The sequence below is a fragment of the Pteronotus mesoamericanus genome, unplaced genomic scaffold, assembly GCF_021234165.1.
Source record: "Pteronotus mesoamericanus isolate MK-2021 breed Mesoamerican mustached bat unplaced genomic scaffold, CSHL_Meso_final scaffold_476, whole genome shotgun sequence".
NCBI classification, from domain to species: domain Eukaryota; kingdom Metazoa; phylum Chordata; class Mammalia; order Chiroptera; family Mormoopidae; genus Pteronotus; species Pteronotus mesoamericanus.
Genome location: NW_026555318.1, coordinates 273,387 through 298,011, shown reverse-complemented (window position 1 = coordinate 298,011; position 24,625 = coordinate 273,387). Strand labels below are relative to the sequence as shown.

The 24,625-nt window shown below is 51.0% G+C and overlaps 3 protein-coding genes across 3 annotated transcripts; 2 read left to right on the top strand and 1 right to left on the bottom strand.

The window, feature by feature from the left end:
• Window positions 1–77: 77 nt before the first annotated feature.
• WNK4 (WNK lysine deficient protein kinase 4) lies at window positions 78–15,036 on the top strand. Its single transcript, XM_054593813.1, has 19 exons — window positions 78–692; window positions 2,077–2,249; window positions 3,337–3,557; window positions 3,822–3,979; window positions 4,462–4,550; window positions 4,640–4,856; window positions 6,447–6,711; window positions 6,932–7,053; window positions 7,285–7,343; window positions 7,443–7,560; window positions 7,825–7,941; window positions 11,906–12,043; window positions 12,584–12,638; window positions 12,744–13,345; window positions 13,421–13,481; window positions 13,592–14,000; window positions 14,087–14,286; window positions 14,460–14,557; window positions 14,669–15,036. Exons 1-19 carry the CDS (start codon window positions 78–80, stop codon window positions 14,669–14,671), a joined length of 3,720 nt encoding a protein of 1,239 aa, XP_054449788.1. The 3' UTR covers window positions 14,672–15,036.
• A 561-nt stretch (window positions 15,037–15,597) lies between these two features.
• Window positions 15,598–16,693, bottom strand: LOC129087076 (cytochrome c oxidase assembly factor 3 homolog, mitochondrial). Its single transcript, XM_054593885.1, has 2 exons — window positions 16,457–16,693; window positions 15,598–16,137 (listed from the first exon to the last, which is right to left on the bottom strand). Exons 1-2 carry the CDS (start codon window positions 16,668–16,670, stop codon window positions 16,031–16,033), a joined length of 321 nt encoding a protein of 106 aa, XP_054449860.1. The 5' UTR covers window positions 16,671–16,693; the 3' UTR covers window positions 15,598–16,030.
• Window positions 16,694–17,055: 362 nt separating this feature from the next.
• CNTD1 (cyclin N-terminal domain containing 1) lies at window positions 17,056–23,910 on the top strand. The gene is made up of 7 exons (XM_054593656.1): window positions 17,056–17,224; window positions 20,128–20,203; window positions 20,492–20,660; window positions 21,621–21,783; window positions 22,256–22,400; window positions 23,040–23,136; window positions 23,740–23,910. The coding sequence occupies exons 1-7, from the start codon at window positions 17,056–17,058 to the stop codon at window positions 23,908–23,910; spliced, it is 990 nt and encodes a 329-aa protein (XP_054449631.1).
• The last annotated feature ends 715 nt before the right edge of the window (window positions 23,911–24,625 follow it).

The following is a 24,625-nucleotide window of genomic DNA, read 5'->3' as shown; positions in this document are numbered from 1 at the left end:
ACCCAGCCAGTCTGCCTGTCAGGCCGCCTCCGCTCCAGCTGCCGGGCTTAGCGCCCTGCGGTCTCTGACCCTTCTTCATGCTGGCGCCCCCGGCCCCAGAGACCTCAGTCCCCATGTCCCAGGCTGAGGCTGACCTGGCCCTGAAGCCCCCGCCCCCTCTCGCTGCCACTGGGCCGCCCCGCCTCGGGCCCCTTCCTCGCCGGGCACGCCGCTTCTCCGGGAAAGCTGAGCCCCGGCCGCGTTCTTCCCGTCTCAGCCGCCGAAGCTCAGTCGACTTGGGGCTGCTGAGCTCTTGGTCCCAGCCAACCTCCCCCGTTCCAGAGCCCCCCGATCCTCCAGACTCCGCTGGTCCCGACCCCGCAAGGAGCCCACTTCCTAGCTCCGAAGAACCCCCCGAGAGCCCGTGGCCTGGGAGTGCCCCAGTGAAGGCTGCAGACTCTGCGCGTCCGGAGCTCGCGTGCTCCGCAGGAGGCCTGGGGTCCCGGGAACCGCCGAGGATCCCCGAAGCCTCGGCCCAGGAGCGGCGGCGGGCGCAGGAGGAAAAGGAGGACACGGAGACCCAGGCTGTGGCAACGTCGCCGGACGGCCGATACCTCAAGTTTGACATTGAGATTGGACGTGGCTCGTTCAAGACGGTGTATCGAGGACTAGACACCGACACCACGGTGGAGGTGGCCTGGTGTGAGCTGCAGGTGCGGCTGGGAGCCCCCTCGGTGGCAGCTTGGGGTGGAATCCTTTGAAGGTCTTGGGGTGGGAGACCCAGGGGACACCAACAAGAGAGTGGTATTTTTCCATCAAATGTCCAGAGATACTCCTGTTCCCACTTGCTCAGATGATCTATGGATCTGGCTGATTCTGGGCTGCAGAAAGAGAAACTGAGGCAGGTGGTGTATGGTGGCTCCCTTATGGGTCTGTACATTCTCACTTTAAAGTCTCCATACTCAACCCTGAGAACTAGAAGGTAGGTTGGGAAATTTGGTAGTGAGCCAGTTCAGGTTTGTGAAAGTGGCTGGCCTCACTACTTTCCCACAGGGGTCCCTCTTTTCCCCTAAGTCTTGAGACCCTCAGTGTGACACTGGTCCTCCTGTTCCCTCCTCGATCGTTGCAGGAGGCTGGGATGATGGTAGACCAGGAGGTGCGGCAGGGTCCTCTCCACTTCCAGACGATTAGGGCTGTTTTGGCAGGATGGGGCCCTCCCAGGCCCCTTCTGGGGCAGTTAGACTCTTGGACTTCTCCACATTTGCGGGTTGGGGGAGACAAGGAGCTCCGCCGCCCTGGCCCCAGTCCAGTCCTGCTCCTCATCCCACTGCTCGCCTGGGCTCTCCCTTCCCAGACTCAAAGGCACTGGAGCCCCATGGGCTTTATGTTTGGGGCAGCAGCTTCAGATTCAGACCTGGGGGAAGGGTCTTCCCCAGAGCCCTGGCTCTGGGCTTGCCCCTTGTTCCTGCCAGTGCCGCGCCCCGGGCTCTAGGCCAGGCTACGAGAGGTGGCCAAACGGGTTGGGGGGGCGGTGAGGAAGGGAGATGGCACAGGAGCGGGACAGCCATGGGTCTGGGGACAGTCTGGCATCTGGTCCTTGATCCTTCCTTTCTTTCTCTGTACCTCGCTCTGCAGCCCTCCGCCTCCTGTCCTCTAGCAGTTCTCAATTTCTGGGGCTAACCCCCTTGCCAGCCCCAATTCTCTGCCGGCCGTCTGCCCGCTGCCTGCCTGCTGCCAGCACGCTGCCAGCCCCTGGGCGCCCCCTCCCGCCCCACGTCCTGGCCGGGCGGCCACAAAGGCGCTATTGAGCTCAGAGCTCCTGGACCTTACTTACCGCATAAAGACGCTTGTGTCCAGCGGGGGGTCCAGGGTGCAGGCCCCAGGCCCAGGATGGGCGTGTCTTGGAGCAGCTTGAGGGGGCTGGACCTGGAATTCCAGGTCTACGGCCGGTTAAGCAAACGACCCCATCGACCCAGCCCTATCCTAGAGCCTCAACCCTCACCCTTCCCCCCAGCCCCGCCCCCTGTGCGCCATCTCTCCCCTCCCCATGGGGGCCTGGGCCTGACTTGACCTTGACCCCAATCCCCTACCCCACAGACTCGGAAACTGTCTCGAGCTGAGCGGCAGCGATTCTCTGAGGAGGTGGAGATGCTCAAGGGGCTGCAGCACCCCAACATCGTCCGCTTCTACGACTCATGGAAGTCAGTGCTGAGGGGCCAGGTTTGCATCGTGCTGGTCACCGAACTCATGACCTCCGGCACGCTCAAGACGTGAGCTCTGCGGTTGGTGGGAGGGGTGGTGGTGGGAGGTCCTGCTGCTTCTGGAACTTCTCTCAGGCTCCTCAAACTCTGTATCCAAGTTCAGCACAAGGCTCACAACCTCTCACCCACGCCTCCTGTGTCCCTGCCCTGGTGAACGGCAAGGTCCCCTCAGCACCGCAGCCAAAACTTGGGCTCTCCCCTTCCAGACCCAAAGGCAGTGAGCCCCGTGGGCTTTACTTTTGGGCCAGTAGCTTTAGATTCAGGCTGGGGACCAGAGCCTGGGGGGAGGGTCTTGGCCACAGCCTCCTCTGTCCACTCTGTGCATCCCCTTGCCCCATCAGTCTATTTTCAAGTCCCTCCTTGTATCTCCCTACTTGGTTTTCACTGCCCCATCTGCACGCCCACCTCACTGCCATCTACCTCGCTGGCCTGGAGACCCGCAGCACGGCACCCCCCACCAACGGACCCCACCCCGCAAAGGGCCTTCCCCGACTCTCTCCCCCTCCTCCCCAAGCCATCCAGTCGTCCTGCAGTCTAGGGTTATCGCTCTCCATTGCAAATCTGACCTTATTACTCCCATTCTTAACCCTTCAAGGTCTCCCACAGCCCTCAGGATAAAGTTCACACCCCTTAATCTGCTCACAGTCCTTAGGATCCAGCCTCATCTTCAGCCAAAATTCCAGACAAACCAAAATTCCCCGCACCTCCCCTCACCCTGTTCTGGGGCTCGCTGTCCCCGAGCCTTTGAGCGCAGTGTCTCCTCTGCCTGGAAAATCTCCATCCCTTCCCCTTCTCACCCTTGAACTCCTACTCATCCTTCACGATGCAACACAAAAGCTATTTCCCCTGTGGAGCCCTTCCCCACGCAGGGGCGGTTAATCATCCCTTCCCACGCTTCCACAGCATCTTGACCTCAGCCCTAAAACTTCCTGTTGACCTACCACACCTCCCGACTCAGTTTCTCCCCGGATCCTGGTGCAGACCTAGGCTAAAATGCTGGCAAAAGATGCACAGGCGATGGTGCCGGTGGAGCTGGGGGTACTTCCCAGTGGGGGCTCCCTTCCCCGCCACAATCCTGGCTGTGCGCCCTCCCCAGATACCTGAGGCGGTTCCGTGAGATGAAGCCCCGAGTCCTTCAGCGCTGGAGCCGACAGATCCTGCGGGGGCTTCATTTCCTACACTCCCGGGTACCCCCCATCCTTCACCGAGATCTCAAGTGTGACAACGTCTTTATCACCGGCCCTACAGGCTCCGTCAAGATCGGTGACCTGGGCCTGGCCACGCTCAAGCGCGCCTCCTTTGCCAAGAGTGTCATCGGTGAGTCCCTCCAGGGGGGTCCTTGCCATTCCTACCTCCCCCATGTCAGAAGAGAGCCTGGGGTCTCCCTATCCCCCAGAAAGGTCCTCCAAATTCCACAGAGCTAGAAGACCATGGGGAAAGTGGGGAGACCTATGGCATCCCCTCTCCCTCCTACCGAGGTGCACTCCAGAACTGGAGGGCTGCCTCGCCTTTGTACAGCAGAGGGGAGGGACAAGCCAGAAGGGAGGCCCTGCAGCCTGATGCCTGCTGTGAATCCGACAGGGACCCCGGAGTTCATGGCCCCAGAGATGTACGAGGAAAAGTATGATGAGGCCGTGGACGTGTACGCATTTGGCATGTGCATGCTGGAGATGGCTACCTCCGAGTACCCTTACTCAGAGTGCCAGAATGCCGCACAAATCTACCGCAAGGTCACCTCGGTGAGAGGAGTGGGGAGAGGGAATTCCAGGTCCCCTCCCATTTTCCTGTCCCAGCCAGCCCAAGGTCAATACCCTTTCCCTTCATGAAAACAGGCTAGACACAGAGATGCCCTGGCTTACACTGAAGGATAGTGGACACACACACACTCCTCCGTCTCCAGTACAAGCTGTTTAGAATAATGATGTGTGTGTAGCGCTCCCTATGATTCCACCTTCCATTCCTCATGGGACCCTTCCAGCTGCCCTGTGGAGTGCTACAAATGAAAAGAAAACTGACCTAGAGGCAGATTTGTTTAAGGTCATACTGTCCATATGTGCCAGGGAGCGGAGGAGGAAGTGGGATTTGAAATCAAATCTCCCAGTAGCAGTGGAGGTCCTTTTGCAAGTGCTGCTGCCTTGGGCGTGTGTGGGTGGGGTGGGGGCATGTCAAGCCAAGAAGGGGGGGAACAGAGAGCACTAGGCTAATGCAACCCCTTCCTCAGGGCACAAAGCCCAACAGCTTCTACAAGGTGAAGATACCCGAGGTGAAGGAGATCATTGAAGGCTGCATCCGCACAGATAAGAATGAGAGGTGGGCGGAGGGAGCCGGGGTTGGGGGGGGGGGCGGGGTTGCAAGGAAGGGCAGCCGCCCTGCTCAGCTCCCCGCTGCTCCGCCCTCAGGTTCACCATCCAGGACCTTCTGGCTCACGCGTTCTTCCGCGAGGAGCGTGGTGTTCACGTGGAGCTGGCAGAGGAAGATGACGGTGAGAAGCCGGACCTCAAGCTCTGGCTACGCATGGAGGATGCGCGACGCGGGGGGCGCCCTCGGGACAATCAGGCCATCGAGTTCCTGTTCCAGCTGGGCCGTGACGCTGCTGAGGAGGTGGCGCAGGAGATGGTGAGCGGAGGACGGATGCCCTGCAGTGAGAGTGTGAGGGGCTCGGGGCGGTGGGGAAGGGGCCCAGCCCACTCTTCCCCGTGTCTCCTGCCCGTGTCTCTCCGCTTCTTTTTTCTCTTTTTTCATTTCTCTTTTATTTTATTTTCAGTTCTTCTTTTTTCCTTTCCTTTCCTTTTTCCTTTCTTTTCCCTTCCTTTCCCCCTTCCTTCTTAACACACCCACACACACATCCTGTATTCAACACGTTGAAAATTTTCTTTTCCAAAACAGACCCTGGGCCCTCCAACCTCCCTGCTTTACTTCCTGCTGAGCTGAAGATGTTTCTGGAATGCCTTTCTCTCCGATTTATGGACACATTTCTTTTTTCTTTTTTCACACCCCCCCCCCCAACCTCTTTCGTTCTTTTGTTCTCTTTCTTCCTTCCTGCTCAGAATTGTCAGTTTCAGGAGGCCTGTCCCTCTCGAGTCAACATTCAATGCTGCTGTTCACTTCGGCAGGTCTTCAGTCACAGGACCCGCCACCATAGGTTTTGTTTTCCACCAGAATACATTTCTGTCCTTCTCCTCTACTGGACTGTACACCCCCTGAGGGCAGAGACTGTGTTTTATTGATTCTTCTGTCCATGACAGTGCTTGACCCACGGTAGGAGCTCATTAAGAGCTCACTGTGCACACGGCTTAGAGCACTTTCACATGCACTTGATTATTGTTACTACCCCTACATGGAATGATTTATCCTGATTTACGATGAGTCAGAAAGGCTGAATATCTTGCCCAAGGTGTCAAGCAAGTAGGTGGCAGAGCTGGATCTAAATACAGGTTGTTCAGCCTTTAAGTCAGATCACCCTGCCCTACCTCCTTTACATGCCTGGCAAATCTTGTTGTTGAAATGAATAAAGAGATGATAAACGGAAGCTGGTGGTCCAGAAGAGGTATACAAGGGAGGTAGAAGATGTCGGGGAAGAGGCTTGGGGGGCTGGTTCAGGAAGGCCTGAGGGGGAAGGGAGAGAGTATGAGATTTTCAATAGTAAAATAGAAGTTGAAAGGGTGGGGAATTGTCTATTGTGGGTCTGGGTCAAGAACCTGAGAAAATGATTGAAATGTGGCATAGAAACAGGCCTCCGTAACACTGACCTACCTGAGATCAAATCCTGACCCATTACTTATAGGGGTCCTTGACCTTGACACTACCGATATCTGTGTTTTGGGGACTGTCTTGTGCATTGCAGGATGTGGAGAGGAATCCCTGGCTTCTACTTACTAGATGTCAGTAGCACCTACCTGCAGTTATGACAACTAAAAAGTCTCCAAATATTGTCAAATGTTCCACCCCATCCCCCCAAATGAGAGCAAGTGACTTACTGTGTGACCGTGAACTGGCCACTTATTTCTAAAATGGGATTGATAAGACCCACCTCAGGAGGTTATTGGGAGATTTAATAGTGATAATATAAGGAGCTGCCAGTTCATGGGTATAGTAGGTACCCAATAAATGTTGATTCCCTACTTCCCATATTCTGGAGGCCCCAAGAAAGTGTCTGATGGGACTTTGAGGGGGGGCCCCAAACTGTTCCTCGCCTTCCTATTCCAGGTGGCCCTGGGCTTAGTCTGCGAAGCTGATTACCAGCCAGTAGCCCGGGCAGTACGGGAACGGGTGGCCGCGATCCAGCGAAAGCGTGAGAAGCTGCGCAAAGCTAGGGAGCTGGAGGCCCTCCCCCCTGAGCCAGAACCCCCACCAGCAACCGTCCCCATGACTCCTGGTCTCCCCAGTTCCTTCCCCCCTGAGCCTGAAGAGCCAGAGGCAGACCAGCACCAGCCGTTTCTCTTCCGCCATGCCAGCTACTCATCGACCACCTGTAAGTCACCTCTGGCCTTGAGAACTAGGCCCTAGAACCCTTGGCCTCTGCCCCCCCACCCAGTTCAGCCGAGCAGCCCTGTCACTTACCCCGCCCTCCACATGTAGCCATTGAGCTCCTTCTGGACAACTGCAGGCCCCTCCTTGCTCAGGCAGCCCCCGCCCCCCGCTCTGCTGCCACTCTCCTTCATTTCCCCTTCTCTGATCCCCTGCCCTGCCAGCGGATTGCGAGACTGATGGCTACCTCAGCTCCTCCGGCTTCCTGGATGCCTCGGACCCTGCCCTCCAGCCCCCTTGTGGGGTGCCGTCCAGCCCCGCTGAGCCCCATCTCCGCCTGCCCTCGGTGAGAGGGGGTCACGTTGGGGGGGGGTTCCCAGCCATTCCCAGCCCATGACCTATCTCTCTCCTTGTGAAAGCCAGCCCCATGATTTGGCCCCATGTCCCTGGAAATCCACCCCTCTTGTCCTCATCTCCCTTAATTCCATCTCCCTAGTGCCTCAGCATCCTTGAAACTATCTCCCTGGATCGCAGCAGCGATCATTCCCTGATCTCAAGAACCCATATCCTATTACAGGCTTTTGCCCTATCTATTCCACGTGCTGGCCCCGGCAGTGACTTTTCCCCTGGAGACAGGTAAGTTCTGGTGTGAACCGGGGCGCTAGGGTGAGACATACGGAGCTCTGGGGTCTGTGTCCACTCTGACACTCCTCCTCTCTCCTTTCCCTTTTGTAGCTACGCCTCAGATGCAGCATCGGGCCTTAGCGACGTGGGTGAAGGGATGGGACGCATGAGGAGACCCCTAGGGAGAAATCTCCGGCGCAGACCTCGATCCCGACTTCGGGTCACTAGTGTAAGGAAGAGGCAGAAGAGGTGGGGGACAGCCTTGAAGACCAGAAGGGAACTGTCAGGAGGCTGTGGAGGTCAGCCAGAAAAGGGCAGTAGCAGTGTGTGACTGCTACCCACGTGGCAGCCAGTTTTAATAGCAGACTTTGGGAGCGAAGTCTGCTTCTCTTCAATTCCAGTCCAACGTCATCACTTGGCTGGAGTGGGGTGGGGACACATGATGAGGATAGAGGGCTTGACCGCCTCTATTTTGCTGAATTTAAATCTGAAGGTCTCAGACCAGAATGACAGAGTGGTTGAGTGCCAGCTACAGACGCACAACAGCAAGATGGTGACCTTCCGATTTGACCTGGATGGGGACAGCCCGGAAGAGATTGCAGCTGCCATGGTGAGGGGGAGAAAGATGAGGACTGAGTCTTCGGGTTTGGGACAAGAGTATCCCTCAGGGATTCCCTGGTGCTGAACACTCCCCCCTCATCCCTAACTATCCAACAGCGAGGGTTTTTAAAGCAGTTTGGCACTTGGCACAATTTCACTGAAGAAATCTCTTCTTTTTGGAGGAGATTTGTTTACCCAGCGAGGGTTGGATCCTCAGCTGGAACAATCTGAGACCAACATAGAGTATTGGCAAGTGCCACAGTGAAGTACTTGCTAGACGCATGACACTGGCTGTAAGTAAAGGATGGGTTGGGGGCAGGAGGGAGAAGAAGTAGGACTTATGCAAAGTCTGACAGATGGGTAAGCATGGCAGTGAAGGGTGGAAAGGACCTGTCTAGTGGGGGTACAGCATAAGCGAAGTCATGGAAGTAGGGAGTGACTTGGAATATGGTGATGGGAAGGCTTCATGAGGAGACCACTGGAATTAAGGGTTTCAATAGGAGCCCTTCTGGAAGCAAGGTTAGGCATGTAGAGCAGGCCTAGATTACAGATGGCCTTAAGAGTTAGGCAGAGTGGTCCTGGCTGGGTAGCTCAGTTGGTTAGAGCATCGTCCTGATACACCAAGGTTGTGGGTTCAATTCCTAGTCAGGGCACATCCAAGAGTCAAGCAATGAATGCCTACGTGGGTGGAACAACGAGTCACTGTTTCCCCCTCTCTCTCTCCACCTTCCCTCTGTTTCTAAAAACCAATAGCTTTTTTTAAAAACCCATTTTCTTTAAGAAAGAAAAAGTTAGGCAGAGTGTAATATGGTGAGACTAGGTTTTAAGAAAACCAATCTGCCATGGAATGTGGGAGTGGGCTGGGGGTAGGGAATCCAGTTGGCAGGTGGATACGAAAAACCAGATGTGGACTGGAAAGGATATATTACATGGGAGAGCAAAGAGGGTATCAGGAAAATAAATTACTCCCTAACACAGTTAGTTATTGACATAGCACAATGCACATAGTAGATGCTCAATAAATATTTGCTGACTCGATATGAGAGGGTGTTAGGGAGAGGGGATAGCAAGGGTGACTCTTAGTTTGGAGGAACCACCGGGAGTAGACCAGCGAAGGAGCGGGGTAGTTGGGAATGAAAGTGGGCTTTTTTAGGGGCCTGATGAGCTTGCATGACAGACAGTCAAGGTAAGATTCTCCATAGAAGCAGGATGTGGTCAGGCCGGGCTAGAGAGGTGCATTTAGGAGTTGTCAGTATGGAACTGCGAGTGAAGGGAGATGGGCCTGCAAAACCAGAGGCCATAGAAGATCTGAGAGTGTGTGTCCGTGGACACCTCGAAGGACACAGACATGGAGCCTGAGAAATAGGAGGGGCCCTGAAAGGTGTTAGTAAAAACTGAGCGAGGGCAGAGTTTCAAGGAGGTGGCATAGGGAGGCACAGGCCTAAGGCAAGATCACACTGGCTTTTGTCACGAGAAGGTCTCTGGGAGAACAGATTCGGTGCAGCGAGGCCGGCGGACGGCCGCCTCTGGGGTGAGGGAGGACAGAGGGTGGCGGAAAACTCAGGCTTCAGGCGCTCTCCTCTGAAAAACTTCTCCTCTATCGTGCCATTCACCTTGTGTCCAGGACAAAGACAAACTATCACTTGGCACGCAAGCTTATCACCTCCCATCAAGCTACTTGACCCTTCCAGAATCTTTCCTCCAGTCACCCTAGTCTCTTAATAGTCCTCTGAAGAGGCTGGGTGCTTTTCTGTTTCTGCCTCCATCTCCTCGGGGCTCTCTCATCTCTTGCCTGAGAGCCTTCTCTGCTGGGCTTTCAAGCTCACTCAGATCCCATACTGCCACAGAGAGCTCGCTCCCTGAACCCAGGACCCATTGTCCTCTTTTCTTCTCTCCTTACCAGTCCACCCTCTCCTCCTCTTGCAGCAGAATTCTCCTGAGACTTTAATCTTGTGCTTTTGCCCCCAAATCTTTAGTGGCTATTTGTGGTTACAGAGTAAGATCCAAATTCTGGATTGTGGTCTAGAAAGTTCCCAGCACTCTCGGCTACACTTAGGTCTCCTGTATTTTGTGAATGGGCCATGCCTTTTCATGCCTCAGAGCTCTTACTCATGCTGTTCTCTCTTCCTACGCTGCCCTTCCCTTCCTGATGAACAGTGTGGAACAGAGGAAAGGGTAGGCTTTTACATTAGACCCGAGTTCAAATACAGCTGTTATTCAGTGAACTTGGACAAGTTTCTTAACTTCTCTGAACCTCAGTTGCTTATGAACAAAATGTGGGTGATAATACCTATTCTGCAAGATGTTCTGGTATAATTTAAGAGATGTTATATAATATATATGAGAAGGAAATGATATAATATGTGAGAAGTGTCCATACCCAATAGGTCCTCGATGAAGGGCTGTTTTTCTCACTCATCCTTCAAGGCCCAGCTCTGCGACACCATCCCAGCTCCCCAGCTCCCCCTCCTCCCTCCCCAAGGTGGCATGACCTGATCTCTCTTTGGAATAGCATTTTTAAAAATTGTGGTTAAAAATCACAACATAAAATTTTCCCTTTCGACCCTTTTTAAGCGGACGGTTCATAAGCATTAAGTATATTCACGCTGTTGTGAAACAGATCTCAAGAACTTTTTCATTTTGCAAGTCTGAAACGCTATACCCATTAAACAACAACTCTTCCCTTCCCCTGCCTGGAGTAGCATTTTTATCATACATACTGTGGGCTGACTTGCAGTGTATTGCGTTCTGTATGTATGTGTCTCTTCCAGTCGATTTTGGGCTTCTGGAGGACCAGGACCTTGTTTAATGCTTCCCTGTATTCTTCACAGTACCATGCACAATGCCTGGCACATAGTATGTGCTCAATAAGTGTTTATGGAATCGAATGTTCTATTTACCATTGATTGCCTTATTTTTACTTAAGTGTGTATGTGGGTGTGCGTGCGTGCACACCTGTGCCTGTGCGGTGTACTTTATACACCCTGTGAGAGCAGGGATTTCGTCCAAAAGCAGGTGAGGCAGTAGTGGAAAGAGCTCAGGCTTTGGCTGCAGACAGATCTGGGTGCAAATGCTGTGGTCTTGGGCAAACTGAACTTACACTCTGTGAGCATTGATTGTCTTAAGTCTCTAATGGGGGTGTTAATACACACCCCAGAAAGCTGTTGTTGGTGTTAAATGTGATAAGATATGTAAAGCCTCTGGTATATACATGCATCCTATGAATGTCATCTACTTTCCTCTCAGCCAACGATTTTCAACCTTATTCATTTCATGGCACACATAAGCTAATTACTAAAATTCTGCGGCACACCAAAAAAATTGGTTATATTTTTTGCTAGTTTGACAAAAAATAAGTGCAATTTTGATCCATTCACACTGGACGACTATTAATTGTGTTGGCTGTTGTCATTTTTTAATTTGACATTCTAAGGGAAAAGAGGTCAGTGCCCCCGACGAAATAGCCAGGTATTAATGTTTCAAAAATTGTTGCAACCCTAACTGGTGTGGCTCAGTGGATTGAGTGCCGGTCTGTGAACCAAAGGGTCACAGGTTCGATTCCCAGCGCAGGGCACATGCCTGGGTTGCAGGCCAGGTCCCCGGTAGGGGGTGTGTGAGATGCAACCACACATTGATGTCTCGCTCCCTCTCTTTCTCCCTCCTGTCCCCTCTCTAAAAATAAATAAATAGAATCTTTTTTAAAAAAGTGATTCTTAAAAAAAAAAAATTCTCGCAGCACGCTACCCATGTGCCTTTTGCGGCACACCAATTGAAAGCCACTGCTCTTAGCTGTAGATGAAAGTAGCTAATAGCACACAGTGCTTGACACACAGTAGATATTTATTAAATACTTGTTTTAGGTTGGTGGTTGGCAGAAGCGGTGAGGTGAAGGGCTGGCTGTTAAAGATTGCGGCAGGGAAGAGAGATGAGCAGATAACTGAACCCTCCCTCCCCTTCCTGCTGACCCTTGCCAGGTGTATAATGAGTTCATTCTGCCTTCGGAGCGAGCCGGGTTCTTGAGCCGGATTCGGGAGATTATCCAGCGAGTGGAGACCCTGTTGAAGAGAGATACTGGCCCTGTGGAGGCTGCTGAAGACCCCCTGAGCCCACAGGTCAGACCCCTAGGACACCTCCAGGAGCGAACGGACTCTCTGCTCCCCGCTTCATTCCTCTCTGCCTCACCAGTCGCCTTGGATCTAACTGCTCTTCATCTCTGGGAACATAAAGCAGTGGCTGTTAGCCTCTGATGAAAGCCGTGGACCCTTGTTCTAGAGAAATGTGTTCAATGCATACTTTCCTTTTCATTCATTATTTTGAAGTAACCTCAGACGTACAGAAAGAAGTTGCAAGAACTGTACAAAGAACTCTAGATACTCTTAGCCTAGATGTGCCAATTGTTTTGCCACAGTAGCTTTCTTTCTCTTTCCCCCCTCTGTGTGTGTGTGCACATTTTTTCCCCCTGAATCACTTAAGTTGCAGACATCATGCCCCTTTACCTCTAAATATTTCAGCAATACAATTTGGAATTCCTGAAATTCATCTGTGAACTCCTAGAGGTCCAAGAGCCCTAGTTTAAGAACCCCAGTGTGAAGCCTCCCATCTGAGACGAGGCTCTTCCCCACTGTGACTGTGGGCCCCCTTCTCTCTCTCAGGAGGAGCCAGTACCGTTGCCTGCCCTCCCGGGCCCCCTCCCCAACCCGTCCGGTGGTATGTACTGAGTTCCGTCCCTGCTCTTCCCAGCCCTTGGGTGGCTCCTGGGAAAGGCACAGAAAACGGAGGACTGGAATTTCAACACACCCTCCTCCCCAACAGAGCTCCAGAGCAGTACCTCCCTGGAGCATAGCAGCTGGGCAGCCTTCTCCACCTCCCCGTCTTCTTCTGGAACCCCCTCGTCTCCTGGAACCCTGTTTTCTCCCGGGACCCCGGTTTTCCCAAGCCCCATCTTCCCCATCACTTCCCCATGTCATCCCAGCCCCTCCCCATTCTCCCCAGTTTCTTCCCAGGTCTCAAGTCTCTCTCCACAGCCCCCCAGCTCTCCACTGCCATTTCCCCCCAGCGCAGCCCAGTTTCCAGTCCCGTCCTCTCAGTTTCCACAGAGCTCTGTCCTTTCTAGCTCTCCACCCCCCTTCTCTCCCAGTTGTGCCCCGGCCCCCCTTATGCCTCATTCCTTCCCCCCGTGCTCCTCCGCCTCTCCCCTCCCCGCCACCACAGCAGCCCCTCTCCTCTCTCTCGCTAGTGCCTTCTCACTGGCCGTGATGACTGTGGCCCAGTCCCTGCTGTCCCCCTCACCTGGGCTCCTTTCCCAGTCTCCTCCAGCCCCTCCCGGTCCCTTGCCGAGCCTGCCCCCTTCCCCTCCCCTTGCTCCTTGTGGCCAGGAGAGGCCTTCATCTTTCACAGCTGAGTTGGAGAGTGAGGTGAGTAGGAAGCCGTGAGGATTAAAGGGGCTCCACCTTGGATCGTTTCTCTCCTCACGGATCCACACTTTGTAGGCCTCCCCAAATCCTGCTCGGCCACTCCTGGGTGAAGCCAGACTGGCGCCCATCTCTGAAGGTGAGGCCCGTGCCCACTGACCTCCCACTTTCCGTTATTTTCCCTCCACTGTATATACTGCCGCTGATTTCTCTCCCTCCTTCCATGACTCCCTCCTTGTTTCTCTGCAGAGGGAAAGCCCCAACTTGTTGGGCGTTTCCAGGTGACTTCATCCAAGGAACCAGCTGAGCCTCTTCCCCTGCAACCAACATCCCCAGCTCTCTCTGGTTCCCTGAAGCCTCCAACCCCTCAGCTGTCCTCAGAAAGCTCAGACACAGAGGATAGTGCTGGAGGCGGGCCAGAGGCCAGGGAGGCTCTGGCTGAGAGCGACCGTGCAGCCGAGTGCTTGGGGACTGGAGTTGAGGAGGAAAGGGACAGTGGGAAGGAACCCCAAGTTGGGGACAGCCCCCAGCCCCTGAGCCATCCCAGCCCCGTGTGGATGAACTACTCCTATAGCAGCCTGTGTCTGAGCAGTGAGGAATCAGAGAGCAGCGGGGAAGATGAGGAATTCTGGGCTGAGCTGCAGAGTCTTCGGCAGAAGTGAGTCTGGGGAGGACAAAGGGCAAGAAGTGGGCCTGGGAGCGCAGCATGTAGCTTGCCCCCTTATGCTCCTGGTGCATCCTTAGGCACTTGTCAGAGGTGGAGGCACTACAGACACTGCAGAAAAAGGAAATTGAGGACTTGTACAGCAGGCTTGGGAAGCAGCCCCCACCAGGTATCCTGGCCCCCGCTGCTATGTTGTCCAGCCGCCAGCGCCGCCTCTCCAAGGGCAGCTTCCCCACCTCCCGACGCAACAGCCTGCAGCGCTCTGAGCCTCCAGGCCCCGGTGAGACTGCAGTTGCCAGGGCCCCATCTCTCCCAAGTCCCCTCCCCTAGTGATGCAGCTTTGCTCCAGGTCCTGGGGGGTCTGTCCTTGGTTGGCGGGGGGTGGGGGGACTAGTCCCCCTCCCCATGGCCCCTTCCCTCACACAGTGCTCTCCCTCCCCATCCTGCACCCAGGCATCATACGAAGAAACTCCCTGAGTGGCAGCAGCACCGGCTCCCAGGAGCAGCGGGCAAGCAAGGGGGTGACATTCGCCGGGGATGTTGGCAGGATGGTGAGGGCAGGCCCAAGGGAGGGAGAGCCCAGGGAATGGTAACCGGCTGCAGCTTCACCCTCCACCCACCCTGGCAGTTTGTTTCTTCAGTGCTTTTTCTTTCCCCTCTAGTGAATTCAGAACAGAAGCCATGTGTCTCCCCTACACCAGGATCCACCATGGAGCTTGTGCTCCCAGAGTCTGCTGACCAACACAACTCTGCAAGGAAGGCCTCGGCACTGAGGGAGTAGGAAGGACAGAGGGGCGTGGAGAGTGCTGTTCCATTATAGGGAGGAACCAAACGTGAGAGCTATTTGCTGTGTGTAGAGGTTTAAATTCTGCAGCCTACCATCCTCATCCCTGCTACCTCCCCAGCCAAGAGTCAACCACTAAGCAGTCCCACCCAAGTGCAGATGCTTCCAGAGGGCACACTCCCAGCTGGGCAAATGGACAGAGTGTTCTCAAACCAGAATTAGCAGCAGCCAATAAAAATGCTGGAAACCAGGACTCCGAATTTGTATCTGTCAGGCATTAAGAGCTGGGGGCAAAGGCTTGTGGAGTAAGGAAGGGGAGGACTCAGATGGGACTCTTCCTCTCACTATACAGGGCAGGGGTAGATAATGCCCAGCCTGCTGGTTTCCTGCCAGCAGTTCATGAGGAAACTACAAGGTTAATGATCCACTTCACCAAGCGAAGATTCCATCGAGATCCCACCTTAGGTCTACACGGGCAGGCCCCAATGGAAGTTAAAATGAAAGCTGCTTGTCCCTCATCCATCCTCTTTCTCTCTACGGGTGGGAAAAGGCAGTGAAGTTGGAAGAGTGTGTTGTTCTTGAGGGACAGAGGACGAGTGACCTTCCCCCCACCCCCATGATGTGATTCAGTCTCAAAGAGCCCAGTGACCCACCATGAGCTCTCCCTTAAATCAGGTGGAAAGATCTCACGGAAAAAGTAATTCTAGTTAAACATTTATGGCTCCCTGGGGCAATGCCACTGCTGCAGCTGCCTGTGGAGCTTTCCAGCATGAAGTGTCAGCCGCAACACACTCACCTGACTCCAGGAGAGATGACTCAGTTTATTATCCTCAGCCTGACCCCATCTTTCCCATAGGCTCCAATACTGCACAGAGTTGCCACACCCACTCCCATAACAGCCCACCTCCTGTCCTCCTTTCTCCCAGCCCCTGGGAGGTGAGGGGGGGATAAACCACCAAGTCAGAAAGCCTGGGAAAAGCCAAGGTTGGATACCTTTCAAAAAAGAAAAAACAAACAACAAGAAGGGCTCAGCTGCCACACACAGTGAATGTGAGGTGGGCAATGTTCCCTTGACAACGGCCAAATGCATAAATCCATAGCTTCTTGGGCTGAATAATTGTCCAAGGTAAGGTGGCCAGCAATGCTGTGAGCAGGCTTCTACTCGCTTTCAACGTCATGGGGCATCATCCATCATGTGACGGGGCTCCAGCAGGTTGGAGATGTGCAATGTCCACCTGGATCAGGGTCCTGATGCCCTTTCCGTAGCTCGGGCTCGAGCAGCTCTGACCTCATCCTCCAGCTCATCTAGGAAACGCTCCTGGGACACTGAGTAGATGGTGTAACCATCTGCGGAGGTGGGTTAGGGAAACCACTTGGAATATGCACAGTGCCTTTTCCTAGACTTGCTTCCACTACACTTGTTAATCTCTCACCCTCCCAAATCAGTGACTTATTCTTCTGCCCTCTGTTTTTCCGAGCCGTGACCCCGACTCCATTATTATTAATGAATTATATTAAAAGAGCACCTTAAAATTACAAAGTAAGGTACATCAGAGGTTTGGCTCAGCGTTAGGTTTTCACAGCTCAGGTTCTTTCTACAGCCCCGACACTGCCCTCCTCTTGCTCCCATATGCCGTCTCCCTGAATCTACAGTAGAGACGGATACAAATAGCCAACACCACGGCCCCGATGCCCAGGCCGGTCACGATGTTCCGGGCCCGCCGCTGTGGCAGAGTCTTCTGCCACTGGGCGAACTGCACCTGCCGCATGAATTGCAGCTGCGCAGGAGTCAGCTTCTCCCGCGTCGGGTCGATGCGCTGGGCCAGAGGGGCCTGTCCACTCTTGGCATCCACAGGGTCGCCAGCTCCGGGGGCCGCCATATTGCCGCGCCACTCTTCGCAGTCTCGGGACGCAGAGTTTTCTGGGAATAGCAGTCTTTGGCCGTCGCAGGGGTCGCTGGGAGCTGTAGTCCGCGTTTACTTCTACTGACCGAGCGCCGCTCTTGGCCTTAGGGGATGGGCGGGGGAGACGGGAACAGGCTGTGTTTTCTGATTGGCTGAGGGGTCCGCGGCCGTTGGCGCGGGAAAAGACTACGGAGGGCTCGAGGCTGTGGCGGGAATTGGGTTTCCCTCAGACTTGAGGCGAGGACAAGCACACAAGACGGGAGAACGAATCCAGAGTGTGGCAGAAGACCCTGGAGAGAAGCTAAGGGGATCGGCGTATGGACCTAGGGGGCCTTCTGGGTGTCCATAGAAGTTTCTGAAAATGGACGGACCTGCGAGACCAAGACTGGCCTCACTCAGTGAATTTCAGTTTGGAGCTGTTGATACCGAGACAATCGAAGACGCTCTGCTCCACTTGGCCCAGCAGAATGAGCAAGCCGTGCAGGAGTCTGCGGGGTGGATGGGCAGCTTCAGGGAGACCCGGATCGTGGGTGTGAACGCAGGGCCAGGGAGCGGGTTTAGGGGAGACCTGCGCATCCTTCTCGAGGCACCGACCTTGAGACTGAGTTTATTAATTCAAATAAGTTACTGTATGCCAGGTGCTGGGGGTAGACTCTACCCTCAATTTCCACATGTATGAAGATAAAAAGATGAAATAGAGATCTAGTCCCTGTTTTCAAACCACATATATAATCCTTGGAGAATATTAGGACAAATCTGCAAATGCTTCGGTGCAAGTATGGTTAGATAGGTGGCATACTAGATAAAACAAGCTCTTATGGGGGTTGAAAGGAGGGATGGGGCGAGGTGGGGGTAGGAAGAATTAAAGGAGTCCTCCAGGCATTGTGGCACTTGGACTAGACCTTGAAGGAAAGATGACATTTCGGTTGGTAAAAATAGTAAACAGAGCCCGCGATTGAAACACAAGTAAAGCCATGGAAATAGGGACACTTAGAGTAAGTGTGAGTCAGTTAGTCCAGGGTGGCTAGAGCATTTGTAAAAGTAGCTGAAATCAAGATCAGAAAGGTAGTTTGGAGACATTCTATGTGGAATTTTGAATGTCACGGTGAGGAGTTTATACTTGGCTTAGTAGGAAAACGAGGCACTGAAGGTTTTTTTTTAATATGGGTGTGATGTGACTATAACCTTTGCTTCAGAAAAAAATATTCTGGCTGTGATGTGAACAATGGATTGGAGTAGAGAGAGATGGGAGGGAGGTAGACCAGCAGAGTCTGTGTTAGTAAGTTTAGGTACTAGGCCTGAGGGAATTACAGGGGGGATGGATTAAAAACATTTCAGAGGTAAAATATAGGGATCCACAATGGCTGAAATTAAGAAGCGAAGAAGGCAAAGATGATTATGCCAAGGAGTTGAGCCTAGGGGACTGGGAATATAGTGGTGCCACTAAGGGAAACACACACATACATTTAAAAAAACAAAACAGAAGGAAGCGTGGCCTTTGTTTGTGAAAGATAATTGCTTTGGTTTTACATCTACTGAGTTTCAGGTGCTTGTAAAACAGAGGGACATTTCTAGCAGGCTGTTTGAAAAATCAGAAGAGAGGTCAGAACTAGAGATAAAGGTTTGGAAATTACCTCCTTAATGATATATTGAAACTGTGGCAGAGGATGAACTACTAGAGGGAGAAAAGAGAAGGTCAAGGACAGCTCCTGGGGAAACATTCTGTGTTCAAGAAATTGGAGTAGGAAGAAGACGAGTCACAAGGGGAATAAAAGGAGTGGTTTGGGACTAGAACCAAGAGGTCTTTGAAAGCCAAAGGGAGAGTTTCAAGAAGGATGATGGTCAGCAGTTTCAGGTGCTTCAGGGATGTGAACAACAGGAATGGGGATGGCAAAAGGGCCATGATATTTAAGAGTTTGGACATATTTACTCACCTTTAAGACAATCATTTCAACAAGCTGGATAAAGTAGTGGCCAAATTGTAGAACATTAGGAAGTGAATGATGAAGTGGAAGCAGCAGGTGTAAGTTAGGCTTTCGAGAAATTAGAGAGATAAAGCCCTAGCTTAAAAGGATAGAGGGGGAGTGCCTTTTAGTTAATAGTAGATCTGAGTAGTTTGTAAGTGCAGGAGGTGGAGCCAGCAAGGGAGAGGTATAACCCTTATCCATTCCACCTAACTCAAGCTCAGTTTTCTTGGCAAATTAAAATGGAAAGTAGAAACAATTGCCTAGATAATTCAGACCAAAACCAAACCCAACAACTGTACACACACACAGAGGAAAACAAAAAACAAAAACAAAAAACAACGAAAGCCTAAACTCCACCTAATGAAAGGAGTGGCTAATAATACAATTATTCTAGGGTAATTTGCTTAATTGCTTAAACTAATTCTCTTCATTGGACACTGCTAGCAGAGCTTTATTTAGTCTCTGTAATGATACAGTTTTGTCTATGCGCAATGTGTGTCGAGTAGATTGTTAAATTATCTTGTACTAGCTTTACTTTTATAGTTCTTTTCTAAGAAAGTCCAATTTCCTTTGAAGACATACTGCAATTCGATTGTATATAATTCTTTGCTGATCAGTGCTAAAAGTTCCCAGTTCTGCAGCTTTCTTTATTGAGAACTAACATTTACCCTTGTTTCCACCCTCTAATGATATTGCAAACTAAATAAAATTCTATCTGGGGTGGTTCTTTCAAAGAGAAACAGGCAGCCTCAAATCTTGCCAAGGTATCTTGCCCTTTCCTCCTTCCCAGTGACTTCCCTATCGCCCAAATTGGGCTATGTTCCCTGATTTGGAGGATGTTTCTTCAAAACAAGCCTCTCCACTGTAACAAACTCGCTCCCAGGGAGAGGCTCAGCTACCACACATTCACCCAACAAACTGGTGGTGGAGAGATGATGCCCAGCTGTAAGGTGAATCGTGTTTGTAAAGCAATGGGAGTTCTCCAGAGGGTGGTTACTAAACAAACAGTATTATAAAGAATATTGAAGCTCCAGGAGGGACCTTTCTGTTCTTGTCAACATTCCACTGCAAACAATATAGGGGTTGGGGTTTTTATTCATCCCAGAATCTTCCTTGAAGCTGGGTTCTCAGCATGGCGTAGTGGCCAATTAGACCAGCTGGCATGTTTGCGTGTAGCTGGCTAAGTAAGCCTTTTATCAGCTGAGACCCACAGGAAGGTCCCAGGGTCACTGAGGGGGCTTGGTAAGCCCTTGTCTTTGGCGCTCTGTCAGCCTCCTTTTCATGCCTCTGATCCTCCTATTGGCACCAAAAGGAACTAAGCTCAGTTTGGGTTGTTTCAGTCTCATCTTTCTCACCTCCTGACCCTCTTCCCTTACCCCCATCGTGGCTTTTACCCAATGCCAAGAGTTCACAGAGTGGTTTTGGTTGCACCTTGTGAATTAGGCTCTTCTTTCCTGTTTTGGCAGAGTTTGTTTTTCTCCTGTCTGAACAATGGTGTCTGGAGAAATCTGTGAGCTACCAGGCTGTAGAAATCCTAGAAAGGTAAAGCCCTGAGCATAAGGCCTTTGTAAGTGGTGCCTCTCAAAATAGCTAATGTACCCAAGTCTTAAAAACAAAAGCAAACATAAATAAATAAATAACAAAAAACCCCACCTGGAAAAACAGTACTAGCTGCCCCTTACCATGAGACCTGGTTTTGTATCCTCTATTACGAATATAAGTGTATTGCCAACGATTGCTATCGGAGAGGATAAGATGTAGCATACTTTGAAGGAGAAACTCCTTTTAGTGAGTGTGGATTGTTTAATCTCCTCCTTCCCTTCTTTACAGGTTTATGGTTAAGCAGGCAGAGAATATCTGCAGACAAGCCACAGTCCAGCTCAGAGATAAGACAGAACCTCAGGATTGGAGGGCTCTGAAAGAGCAGCTTTTCAACAAGTTTATCCTGCGTCTTGTGTCATGTGTTCAGCTGGCAAGCAAACTTTCTTTCCACTACAAAGTAAGGAGCTGGGGTTGCTCATGGGCACCTAGCGTTAGAAAGAAACTGGCTCATCCGAAGGTGACTGTGAGAAACCTACTGCTGGGCTAGATGACACTCCTCATGTGGAAATTCCGGAGTGCAATTATGCTTCCAAAGCATACCCCCCATGCATGCATGCACGTGCAGGCGCGCACACACACAGTCACACAGGGGCAGTTATTTAGTAGCCTGAAGTTCTGTTCCCAAAGTATAATTGCTGGACAGGTGCCATTACTCATACAGGTCACCTTTTCTCCCCTTGGACTCAAGGACAGTTTACATAAAATGTCTGGATTGCCAACACACCTATCAGTATTAAAGGCAAATATTCCATTTATAAAGGAAAACTTTTCCACATCATTACCCAATGCCTATATAATGAAATATCATTCATTCAACAAATATTTATTGTCTCCTACGACCAGATGCTGCCCTAGGTGCCATGGCTGTGGCAGTAAAAATATTGTCTGCTCTCAAGGAACTTACTATCCAATGAGAGAAGACACACAGGCACATAATGTGAGAAAGTGTTCTGATTAGTGTAAATACAGAGGGCTATAAAATTACCTTATCAGCCTTCGAGAGTCAAGGACGTATAGAGAAAATGAATTCTTGAACGGGGAGAGGGTGTAGAAGATGGGTAGATCCTGAGGGAAGAGGGTGAGAGGTTAAGGGAAGCAGGGAGAAACAAGAGGGAGAACGGGAGATCCAGATCCAGGAAATAGCACGTGTAGAGGCTTGAGGCTTGGAGAGCTTGGTGGGTTTGGGAACTGCAAGCTCTCTATGACAAGCATTGAGTATAAGGGGGAATTGCCAGAAAGAGAAGACAAGATGAAGGCATGGGCTGGATTGTGACGCGCTTTGTGTACCATGCCAAGATGGACAACCTTTACTCTGACACTCTTCTCCTCCCTCGCTGTTCCGTTTTCCCTTGCTCAGATAATCAGCAACATTACAGTCCTGAATTTCCTCCAGGCTCTGGGATATCTACACACTAAAGAGGAATTGCTGGAGTCAGAGCTTGATGTTTTGAAGTCCCTGAACTTTCAGATCAATCTGCCTACTCCCCTGGCATATGTGGAGATGCTCCTGGAGGTTCTAGGTACTTAAGTGCATCAGGGACTGTGGGTTGGAGTCTTCCACAGAAGACAGTGAGAGTGTACCCAGGAATTTGGGGGCGGGGGGCAGAACCCACCAATGAGGAACAGAAGGAAGGCTGTAAGGCTGAGGAAAGTGCTTTCTCTGGTACTTGTCAGGGAAAGAAACGTAGGTCTTAGCACCTGGCTTCTGTTTGGACTTAACTAGGTACTCTCTCACTGGATCAAAGAGTTAATCTATGGAGAGGCATGAGATAAGAGGGGAAAAAACAGATATACTCTGATTGCAAATGGAGATGTCTCTACCTTTCCCTTTGTCCTTTGAAACTGACTTCCAGCTAAAGAGGTCTCTCACAGTAAAGCAAAGCAACCAGGAAGCACATTAGCAGCTCAACAGTTTTCTGTTACGTTAACAACTGTGATTATGATCAGAAAAGACCCGCATTATGCTCTTGACCATGCCCATACTCCATCTAGGATACAATGGCTGTTTGGTCCCAGCCACACAGCTGCATGCAACCTGCCTAAACCTGCTCGACCTAGTCTATCTTCTGCACGAACCTGTATATGAGAGCCTGCTGAGGGCCTCAATTGAGAACTCCACACCCAGTCAGCTGCAAGGGTAAGGCAACTCCTTTAGTGTAGCTTCCTTCCAGAAACAGAGAGTCCAGAATGTAGCGTGAGAACATGGGGCATGGAATTGACCTAGCAAGGCATCTGGTCCACAGATAATCTGCACAGGTTATCTGGTTTGAATTAATGTCCGGTATGTTGCTTGGATGCAGTTGACTGAGCCCAATCAGCAAAACTCTAAATGCTCTTACTTTTAAATTTAAATGACTTCAAGTAATTATTTCCTGGTTTTCTTTAGAGCTGTTTATAATTTGAGATTACTGGACTGTATTTGTAGTCACTTGGGGAAAAAAGCCAGTCACAAGGTTGCAACTTGGACAAAAGTGTTTGATTACTATAAAGTCAGAGTGTAAAAAGCCTCACAGTTACATTTGTCAGGGAGACAGCTGGAACAACAAAAGGCCTAGAAACCGTTCAGACAGGAGGCTCATGTTTTAATCCCAGTTGATTTGAGGGGGAGGGGGCAGAGGACTGGGAGAGGAGTCAATTAGATATTACTTGACTATTTCTTTCCATGTCTAAAAAATCCTAAATGATCAACATGAACAATTGAAGTTCTATGACCCCAAGATTTGGAAGGTCAAATTTCATTCTAGCTCCAAAATTAATAATGGTTTTAATCATTCAGGGAAAAGTTTGTTTCAGTGAAAGAAGACTTCATGCTATTGGCAGTAGGAATCATTGCAGCAAGTGCTTTCATCCAAAACCATGAGTGCTGGAGCCAGGTACGTACCACTGAGCAGGACCAGCATGGTCAGAACGCATTTAATAGAAGGCACTCTCTCATTAGTTAAAGGAAAACAAGACAACCTATAAAAGATAGGTGTCAAGACCCATGATAAAGATGAATGAGCAGGGTATGGAAGAGGGAAAACGAGGTTAGGACTGAAAAGTGTTCTCCAGTTTTCCTTTTATGAAATTAGAAATGGAGGTCCAAGTTCGGCTTGTTCCTTTCCTTTTACTGGACTTCAACGTAATCCGCTGATAATCCTCTATCATGTTCAAGTCCAATAAATGTATCTTCCCAAAGAGAGAAAATGTCAAGGCTCAAATATCCCTCTCACATTTCACAAAACTTATCTCCAGCCGAGTGAAATGTCTAGCAGAAACTTTCCACACTACCACCACCAGGGCAAAGGTATCCTAATGTTATCTGGCTATTGGCAAACACTGGGATCTGGATTTAATCTTCTCAGAAAATCCAGAGAAACGAAAAAATTTATATTGGACTTGAGAGAACAGCCCAAGCAATTTGTCTTGTGCACTAAAACATGTTGAGATGCTTTAGTAAAAAAAAAAAAACCAAAAACTTGTCTCTATTTCTGAAGGTTGTGGGGCATTTGCAGAGCATCACTGGCATCGCCTTGGAGAGCATTGCTGCCTTCTCTTATGCGATCCTGACTCACAGCGTAGGAGCCAGCACTCCCGGGCGATGGCGGCCTATTCCTCCCCATGCGGTGGCCAGGGCTCTGAGGGCTGCTGCTTCCTCCAACACGTGAGACAGACTGAATGTGCCAAATATATAAACAGCCTTCCATCACTGCACTCATCTCCCTTTGTTTACTTTAATACCCAGGATACAAAAAGTTTCAAATATCTTTTGACCTGTGTTTTGTACTCCAACTTCATGCTTGTTTTTCTGCACTGGAAAGAATTAAGGTGGACAAGCATGTCCTTTTTGTTGTATCAGACTGAAAATGTAAAAAGCTGGGAGAGAGAAATATTAGTGAGGTTGATTCACTTTTATTTAACAAGCTACTTATGCCTTTTCTTTAACTGTTCATTTCATTACGAGAGAACATCAGACATGAAGATGAGTATTAACCAGGGACTCGGAAGCTGAGCCCATCTGGGTGACCTTGACTGAGCGGGAAGGCAGCCTCTGTTTCCCTTAGTTTCACATCTCTGTTCTGTTACTGAGATCTACACAAATAGGGCTTTCTCTACAGCTATTTCCACTAGTCTTTTTTTTTAAAAACTTCATTTATTTTTAGTGAGAAGGGAAGGGGGGAAAGAGAGAGGGAAAGAAACGTTTATGTGAGACAGAAACATCAAGTGGTTGCCTCTCATGTGTGCCTCAACCAGGGACTGGACCCGCAACCCAGGCCTGTGCCCTGACTGGGAATCCAACCAGCGACCTTTCGCCTTGCGGGACGACACCCAACCAGGCCACACCAGTCAGGGCTCCACGAGTCTTTTTAAAAAGTAACACTA

Coding starts and splice junctions, on each gene's coding strand:
- CNTD1 (XM_054593656.1), top strand. CDS start 17,056: ATGGACGGACCTGCGAGACCAAGACTGGCCTCACTCAGTGAATTTCAG. Junction 20,661..21,620: donor AACTTTCTTTCCACTACAAA/GTAAGGAGCTGG, acceptor TCCCTTGCTCAG/ATAATCAGCAACATTACAGT. Junction 21,784..22,255: donor GATGCTCCTGGAGGTTCTAG/GTACTTAAGTGC, acceptor TACTCCATCTAG/GATACAATGGCTGTTTGGTC.
- WNK4 (XM_054593813.1), top strand. CDS start 78: ATGCTGGCGCCCCCGGCCCCAGAGACCTCAGTCCCCATGTCCCAGGCT. Junction 3,980..4,461: donor TCTACCGCAAGGTCACCTCG/GTGAGAGGAGTG, acceptor CCCCTTCCTCAG/GGCACAAAGCCCAACAGCTT. Junction 7,054..7,284: donor CCCATCTCCGCCTGCCCTCG/GTGAGAGGGGGT, acceptor ATCCTATTACAG/GCTTTTGCCCTATCTATTCC.
- LOC129087076 (XM_054593885.1), bottom strand. CDS start 16,670: ATGGCGGCCCCCGGAGCTGGCGACCCTGTGGATGCCAAGAGTGGACAG. Junction 16,138..16,456: donor GGCCGTGGTGTTGGCTATTT/GTATCCGTCTCT, acceptor CCACCTCCGCAG/ATGGTTACACCATCTACTCA.